At 49.8% G+C, this 9,279-nt stretch overlaps 1 protein-coding gene across 1 annotated transcript in view; it reads right to left on the bottom strand.

The window, feature by feature from the left end:
* clip1b (CAP-GLY domain containing linker protein 1b) overlaps positions 1 to 9,279 on the bottom strand; it is a 70,032-nt gene that overhangs the window by 1,159 nt on the left and 59,594 nt on the right. Inside the window, exons 16-22 of the mRNA XM_079256433.1 lie at positions 8,103 to 8,148; positions 7,902 to 7,942; positions 3,979 to 4,084; positions 3,715 to 3,880; positions 3,586 to 3,638; positions 3,389 to 3,501; positions 1 to 937 (exon numbers count right to left, since the gene is read on the bottom strand). The exon at positions 1 to 937 is cut by the window's left edge and continues 1,159 nt beyond it. Coding sequence (XP_079112559.1) covers positions 703 to 937; positions 3,389 to 3,501; positions 3,586 to 3,638; positions 3,715 to 3,880; positions 3,979 to 4,084; positions 7,902 to 7,942; positions 8,103 to 8,148 — 760 coding nt within the window. The 3' untranslated portion in view covers positions 1 to 702. The remainder of the gene's footprint in view (positions 938 to 3,388; positions 3,502 to 3,585; positions 3,639 to 3,714; positions 3,881 to 3,978; positions 4,085 to 7,901; positions 7,943 to 8,102; positions 8,149 to 9,279) is intronic.

Below are 9,279 nucleotides of genomic sequence, written 5' to 3'. Positions count from 1 at the left end.
CAACTACACTTACAGAAACGAGCACCAAAAAGCCACGACTGACGATATTTCTGTGCAACTTTACAAAAAAACAAGCAGACCTGGCAACACTGGAAAAGTGCCTGACCTTGGAAACAGTAGCTGATTTTAAAAACGTCACACCAGAAGAAAAATCACCTGTCAGGCAGCATCATCAAGCTACAGCTTCAGGGTTTAGAATAAACTTAACGCATTTTAAATTACTTTATTCTCCAAACATGACGTTTTCCTTCGTGCCTAACTCGTATCTACGTGGAACTTCGCCGGACAGAATCTGCTCGTGTGTCATGGCAGCATCACCCTGATTTCCAGACTGAGGAATGCGATGGTGAAGAAGAGTGCATGTATAGAGAGATTCAGCTTTCCTTCACTTTGAACCGTTTACTTTTTTTTTTGCATCATTTTGTTGCTGTGGAGACGTCACTTGTGCTCATCTCAGAAACAAACCAAACGCGTGCAAAGCTACAAGTGCAGAGGACAGACGGGTTGTTTGAAACATCAATATTGCACCAAAGCGGCATATTTGGACGAGTATTTAGTTCTTGAGAGAAAGGTTTAGATCACAACAGTAGCTACTGGTGATATGCATAAATACAGTATAAAAATACATTATGGAAAACTCTGGGCTTCAGGAATGTCGGCTGGACGGGAGGTGAAAGAGGACAGAGAAGGAGCTGAGATGCTTCAGAAGGTCTGGTCATCGTTGCAGGACTCTGTGGCGTGTCCGAATGCCTCGCAGATGTCGCAGTAGGGCCGCTCGTCGGCTGGGTTGCCGTGGTAGGTGGTGTGAGGTACCGAGTCTGGGCTCTGAGCCTGAGTGGGGCAGTCCTCTGTGTCATGGAGGTCAAAGCAGTCGCAGATGTCGCAGAACAGACGTGGAGTTGCCTTCTTTTCTTTCCTCGACACGCCTTCCTCAAACCTACAAGACAGAAAGCAGAAACATGAAACCCTGCTTTGTCCTTCCACGCCTCCTGAGACATTCTGTCTTCCATTTCCCCGGTCTGTTAACAGGATATAGAAGATTGTTGCTCCATTTTTATTCCTGATATTCTGTCTCGTCGTTTTAAACTGAATTCTTTACAAGATAACATCATCCATTTGGTTCCAGATGTTCCAGAATCTACTGGAAACATCATGACAACATGGATCCATCCTGCCGTCAGGATCAACGCTTCAGGCTGCTGCTGGTGGAATGGTTTCTGGACGCAGTTTGGTCCCCGTAGTACCAGCATGACATGGTTTAACCTCCACAGTCGACCAAGGTTTTGCTGCTGACCATGACCATCCCTTTATGATGATGAGTTCACTGTCCTCCAACGACCTCCACAGTCACCAGATCTACATCCAACAGAGCAGCTTTGGGATGAGGCGGAACAGGAGATTCTCATCGTGATGAGGCGGAACAGGAGATTCTCATCGTGATGAGGTGGAACGGGAGATTCTCATGGTGATGAGGTGGAACGGGAGATTCTCATGGTGATGAGGTGGAACGGGAGATTCTCATGGTGATGAGGTGGAACGGGAGATTCTCATGGTGATGAGGTGGAACGGGAGATTCTCATGGTGATGAGGTGGAACGGGAGATTCTCATCATGATGAGGTGGAACGGGAGATTCTCATGGTGATGAGGTGGAACGGGAGATTCTCATGATGTGGTGGAACGGGAGATTCTCATGGTGATGAGGTGGAACGGGAGATTCTCATCATGATGTGGTGGAACAGGAGATTCTCATCATGATGTGGTGGAATGGGAGATTCTCATGGTGATGAGGTGGAACAGGAGATTCTCATGGTGATGAGGTGGAACGGGAGATTCTCATCATGATGTGGTGGAACAGAAGATTCTCATCATGATGTGGTGGAACAGAAGATTCTCATGGTGATGAGGTGGAACGGGAGATTCTCATCATGATGAGGTGGAACGGGAGATTCTCATCATGATGAGGTGGAACGGGAGATTCTCATGGTGATGAGGTGGAACGGGAGATTCTCATCATGATGAGGTGGAACGGGAGATTCTCATGGTGATGAGGTGGAACGGGAGATTCTCATGGTGATGAGGTGGAACGGGAGATTCTCATGGTGATGAGGTGGAACGGGAGATTCTCATGGTGATGAGGTGGAACGGGAGATTCTCATCATGATGAGGTGGAACGGGAGATTCTCATGGTGATGAGGTGGAACGGGAGATTCTCATGGTGATGAGGTGGAACAGGAGATTCTCATCATGATGAGGTGGAACGGGAGATTCTCATGGTGATGAGGTGGAACAGGAGATTCTCATCATGATGAGGTGGAACGGCAGATTCTCATGGTGATGAGGTGGAACGGGAGATTCTCATGGTGATGAGGTGGAACGGGAGATTCTCATGGTGATGAGGTGGAACGGGAGATTCTCATGGTGATGAGGTGGAACGGGAGATTCTCATGGTGATGAGGTGGAACGGGAGATTCTCATGGTGATGAGGTGGAACGGGAGATTCTCATCATGATGAGGTGGAACGGGAGATTCTCATGGTGATGAGGTGGAACGGGAGATTCTCATGGTGATGAGGTGGAACGGGAGATTCTCATGGTGATGAGGTGGAACGGGAGATTCTCATCATGATGAGGTGGAACGGGAGATTCTCATCATGATGAGGTGGAACGGGAGATTCTCATGGTGATGAGGTGGAACGGGAGATTCTCCTCATGATGAGGTGGAACGGGAGATTCTCATGGTGATGAGGTGGAACGGGAGATTCTCATCATGATGAGGTGGAACGGGAGATTCTCATGGTGATGAGGTGGAACGGGAGATTCTCATGGTGATGAGGTGGAACGGGAGATTCTCATGGTGATGAGGTGGAACGGGAGATTCTCATGGTGATGAGGTGGAACGGGAGATTCCCATCATGATGAGGTGGAATTATGTGACGCTTCATGTCAACATGGAGAAACATGGAGAGGACCTGACTAACTGTAAATGCAGACTTTAGATTCATCCAGAATTTCTCTGAAGATGAAAAGAATCTCTGTTTTTCTTCAGCACAGAAAAGTCTTGCAAATCCCATCAGAAATACCAGGAGGAGCCAGAGGCAGAGATCAGCACACCGACATCATCCATGCACAGCGTGCTGGGAAAGGTCGAGCATGTGCTGAACGAGCAGCAGATCTCACTGCTGCACGCTCCGTTTCTCACTTCATCTTTCCTCATAAAACAAACAATCTGGGAGAAATCTGTTGCGCCAGATCAGACATGAAGTCTTATGACACAAAAACCCTCTGAAATGCAGGTTAAAGGCTCATTTTTAGAGGAAAAATCTGCAGTTTCGAGACAAAGAGCCTGAAAGTCTGGCTTGGAAGGTTGGTGGTAATGTGCTTGTTTTACCCATCCGTCCCGTCGTTGCCGTTGAACTCAGCCAGAGCGAGCTTCTTCAGCTTGATCTTCAGCTCTTCATTCTTCCGCTGCAGGTCCACAATCACACTGTTCAGGAAGTTGATCTGATGGAGTCGAACACAAAAGTCGTCACTTAGAGGACACCTGAGACCATGTCAGCAGGTTGGACGGAGTGTGTGAGGTCTCACCTGTCCTTCTGCAAACTCCTTCTCCTCCTTCAGCTGCTCCAGAGCTGCATCACCTGCACGAGCGCAGCATCAGTCAGAAAACACGCCAACAAGCACGTTTCACCTGCTGTCAGAGAGACATGTCCTGACCTGAGGGCAGAGCCTCCCTGCCTTCTCCGTCGGGGTCTTGCCTTCCCATCAGCCTTTGCTCCAGACTGTCGACCCGACTCTGCAGCTGAGCTTTGTCCTTCTCCAGCGTCTCCACGGCGGTCTGCAGCGTCTTGGCCATGGCGTTTTCTCCTCGCAGCACGGCAATCTGCAGCCACAGAGAGGACACAGGAGGGCTTCACACACCGGGGGTTAAACCAGGATGAAGGGAGAGCTTCCCAGGAATGGCGAGGCCGGTGTGAGTACCTCATTCCTCAGAATTTCCAGTTCCCGGTCTTTGTCTGAAACCAGAGCTCCAGTCGGCTTCTGGAAGTTTACGTCCTCCTCTGCGTCTTGGTTACTGATGGTCTCTCTGTTTATCAGACACAAGATAAAAGATTTTACATGAAGAGCTTAAACTTGTCATATTTAACGGATAATCTCAATATTTCTGCTCAGATTGTAGCATCGCCACAGAGGTGCCAGCTCCTCTTCTGCTCTGCTCTCATCCACACCACATGCTCTGATCCCAGACCATCCTCCATCACCCCCATCTTCATTAAACATTCGCTTTTAAGTCGAGTCGCGGCAGCAGGGAGGCGATGGGACGTTTTAAACCTCCAACGACTGAGCAGGAGCTTCTACTGCTGGCTCCAAGACCACCGCCATTTTATTTCCAGACTGAGACTAGAGCTTAAAATAAAGCTGAACGGCGTACAATGAGGAAAACCTCACAACGCTTCCTCCTGCCTCACATGAGCTCCAACTTTTTAATGGTTTTTATCACCTTTTCACCCCCAGACCTCAAACCTACGACCCTTTTTCATGTAAACACGGTTAAATCTGAAGGGATGCAACACACCAGCACACCGCCGTCTCCACAAACACACCAACACACCGCCGTCTCCACAAACACACCAACACACCGCCGTCTCCACAAACACACCGCCGTCTCCACAAACACACCAACACACCGCCGTCTCCACAAACACACCAACACACCGCCGTCTCCACAAACACACCAACACACCGCCGTCTCCACAAACACACCAACACACCGCCGTCTCCACAAACACACCAACACACCGCCGTCTCCACAAACACACCAACACACCGCCGTCTCCACAAACACACCAACACACCGCCGTTTCCACCAACACACCGCTGTCTCCACGAACACACCAACACACCGCCGTCTCCACAAACACACCAACACACCGCCGTCTCCACAAACACACAAACACACCGCCGTCTCCACAAACACACCAGCACACCGCCGTCTCCACAAACACACCAGCACACCGCCGTCTCCACAAACACACCAACACACCGCCGTCTCCACAAACACACCAACACACCGCCGTCTCCACAAACACATCGCCGTCTCCACAAACACACCAACACACCGCCGTCTCCACAAACACATCGGCGTCTCCACAAACACACCAACACACCGCCGTTTCCACAAACACACAAACACACCGCCGTCTCCACAAACACACCAGCACACCGCCGTCTCCACAAACACACCAGCACACCGCCGTCTCCACAAACACACCAACACACCGCCGTCTCCACAAACACACCAACACACCGCCGTCTCCACAAACACATCGCCGTCTCCACAAACACACCAACACACCGCCGTCTCCACAAACACATCGGCGTCTCCACAAACACACCAACACACCGCCGTCTCCACAAACACACAAACACACCGCCGTCTCCACAAACACACCAGCACACCGCCGTCTCCACAAACACACCAGCACACCGCCGTCTCCACAAACACACCAACACACCGCCGTCTCCACAAACACACCAACACACCGCCGTCTCCACAAACACATCGCCGTCTCCACAAACACACCAACACACCGCCGTCTCCACAAACACATCGGCGTCTCCACAAACACACCAACACACCGCCGTTTCCACAAACACATCGCCGTCTCCACAAACACATCGCCGTCTCCACAAACACACCGCCGTCTCCACAAACACACCAACACACCGCCGTCTCCACAAACACATCGCCGTCTCCACAAACACACCAGCACACCGCCGTCTCCACAAACACACCGCCGTCTCCACAAACACATCGCCGTCTCCACAAACACACCGCCGTCTCCACAAACACATCGCCGTCTCCACAAACACACCAACACATCGCCGTCTCCACAAACACACCGCCGTCTCCACAAACACACCAACACACCGCCGTCTCCACAAACACATCGCCGTCTCCACAAACACATCGCCGTCTCCACAAACACACCAGCACACCGCCGTCTCCACAAACACACCGCCGTCTCCACAAACACATCGCCGTCTCCACAAACACACCGCCGTCTCCACAAACACATCGCCGTCTCCACAAACACACCAACACATCGCCGTCTCCACAAACACACCGCCGTCTCCACAAACACACCAACACACCGCCGTCTCCACAAACACATCGCCGTCTCCACAAACACACCAGCACACCGCCGTCTCCACAAACACACCGCCGTCTCCACAAACACATCGCCGTCTCCACAAACACACCAACACACCGCCGTTTCCACAAACACACCAACACACCGCCGTTTCCACGAACACACCAACACACCGCCGTTTCCACGAACACACAAACACACCGCCGTCTCCACAAACACATCGCCGTCTCCACAAACACATCGCCGTCTCCACAAACACACCAACACACCGCTGTCTCCACGAACACACCAACACACCGCTGTCTCCACGAACACACCAACACACCGCTGTCTCCACAAACACACCAACACACCGCCGTTTCCACAAACACACCAACACACCGCCGTTTCCACAAACACACCAACACACCGCTGTCTCCACGAACACACCAACACACCGCTGTCTCCACAAACACACCAACACACCGCCGTTTCCACAAACACACCAACACACCGCTGTCTCCACAAACACACCAACACACCGCCGTTTCCACAAACACACCAACACACCGCTGTCTCCACAAACACACCAACACACCGCCGTTTCCACAAACACACCAACACACCGCCGTTTCCACAAACACACCAACACACCGCCGTTTCCACAAACACACCAACACACCGCTGTCTCCACAAACACACCAACACACCGCCGTTTCCACAAACACACCAACACACCGCTGTCTCCACAAACACACCAACACACCGCCGTTTCCACAAACACACCAACACACCGCTGTCTCCACAAACACACCAACACACCGCCGTTTCCACAAACACACCAACACACCGCCGTCTCCACAAACACACCAGCACACCGCCGTCTCCACATACACACCAACACACCGCCGTTTCCACGAACACACCAACACACCGCCGTCTCCACATACACACCAACACACCGCCGTTTCCACAAACACACCGCCGTTTCCACGAACACACCAACACACCGCCGTCTCCACATACACACCAACACACCGCCGTCTCCACATACACACCAACACACCGCCGTCTCCACAAACACACTGCCGTTTCCACAAACACTCGAACACACCGCCGTCTCCACAAACACTCGAACACACCGCCTTGCTTCTGGACATTTAGACACAAGGTTTAGATTCTCCGACTCCAGTCCTCGTAATCCAGCAGGTTTCCGTTGTTTCCCTGTTCCAACAAATGGATCAAACAGCATCTTAACTTCTTCACATTAACCCATTCATGTCAGTCAGGCGTATTGGAGCAGGGAAACAGTGGAAACCTGCCGGCCCTTGAGGACTGGAGTTTGAGGCCCCTGTTCTAAAACAAGAACCAAAGTTACAAATATAAATAATAATCAGGCATAAATAAATCCTGCACAAAGTTCAGATTTTGGTGTTTTATTGTGAGACAACAGAGCTGCAGGTTTAGTTGGTTAAACCGTTAACCAGCGCGTTAACTAGCTGCTATCTGAACAGCTGATCAGCTACTGGGTCGTTCCATATGAGGGAAAAAAGGATAACTTTCAGGAAATCTGTGGGTTTCTAAGTAAAGATTTACATTTTTACAGGAAAACGCAACATTTAAAAACATGATTCATTTCTATAGTCTTAAAAAAAACAAAAACATAAAGTAACTGAATCAATGAATTAATTAAATAATCCGTTACTACATGTGATATTTATCAGATTTATCAGTCATAAAAGGTAAAAAATGTGCTCCTCAGCTTCTTACCTGGTCTTCATGTCGGGCTGCTGACTGCGGTCCTCATGGTGCTGCGAAGCAAACATAAATATAGACGTGTTTAAATAGAGACTAAAGCCCTCTGAGCAGTTTAGTCCCAGCAGGAGGTCAGACGCCGCCGTCTGGCTTAACAAACCCACCATCAATCACAGCATGATGTTCATGTAACACCAAATTTAAAAAGGCCAGTACCTCATGCAAATGCTGAGACTTGTGGGAGGCCAGCTTCAGCTCCTCGCTGGGAGGACGGAGAGAAAAGTCAGGTCAGGTCTGAGAAATCGCCGTCACACACACATCCAGCTAAATGCTTGTCATGTGGAAACATGATGAGGCTGTTAAAACACACACATCTGCAGTCGATGCATCAGAGAGGTCATCATGTTCAGGCTGCTAAACCGCCATGATGTAGATCAGGTAAGTAGCAGACTGGCTGAGAAACGGGGCTTTCAGTGATGAAGCAGAAAGACTCACTGATCACACCGTCGCTCCTCATGAAGCTCACTGCATGTGGAAATGTTACAGACCATAAACCTGAACGTCCCCGTTAAACTAGAGTCTCCTCTGAAGTTTCCTTCAGTTTGCAGATTTAAATCAAGTTTTTTCACATTTCAGGACCACGGAGGACGGAGATTATCAGGTCTGTTTGGGAAAAGTGACGTTTTTCATTCTGTTTTTGTTAGTTTGTCTGTTTGCAGCATCACTTGTGGACAAAGTTTGATGAAATGAAACGAGGAACAAGAGGTCAGATTGTGGGAGTGATCAACGTCTGGATCCAGGAATGATGGAGATATGGAACATTTTTCCTTTCCAGCTTCTATCTCAACTCATGAATCCTGCAATCGCTGCGGGGGGCGTGGAGTGGGCGTGGACAGACGCCACTTCTGAACATCTAAACCAGGCGTGTCCAAGGTCGGTCCTCAAGGGCCGCTGTCCTGCAGGTTTTCCTTGTATCCCTGCTCCAACACACCTGGATTACAATGAATGGATCCAACAGCCTATGAAGTTCTGCACAATGGCTGATTAATTTGAATCAGGTGTGTTGGAGCAGGGAGACATGGAAAACCTGCAGGATTGTGGCCTTCAAGGAGCCGAACACCCCTGATGTAAAGGTTCAGAAACAGAAACACTTTACTCTCAATAGAACTCAGTAAACATCACTAGAGATCAGTGGAGACCAGTAGACAAAAGTAGAGCTCAGTAGACAGTGATACAGACCAGTAGAGCTCAGTAAACATTAACAAAGATCAGTAGAGCCCAGTGGAGATCAGTAGACATTAGTACAGCTCAGTAGACATCAGTAGAGCTCAGTCGACATTAATAGAGCTCAGTAAACCTCAGTAGACATTAATAGAGATCAGTCAAGCTCAAT

Source organism: Telmatherina bonti, assembly GCF_933228915.1.
Source record: "Telmatherina bonti genome assembly, chromosome: 17".
NCBI lineage: Eukaryota > Metazoa > Chordata > Actinopteri > Atheriniformes > Telmatherinidae > Telmatherina > Telmatherina bonti.
The sequence above is the reverse complement of the archived record's forward strand: the minus strand, read 5'-3'. Positions and strand labels throughout refer to the sequence as shown.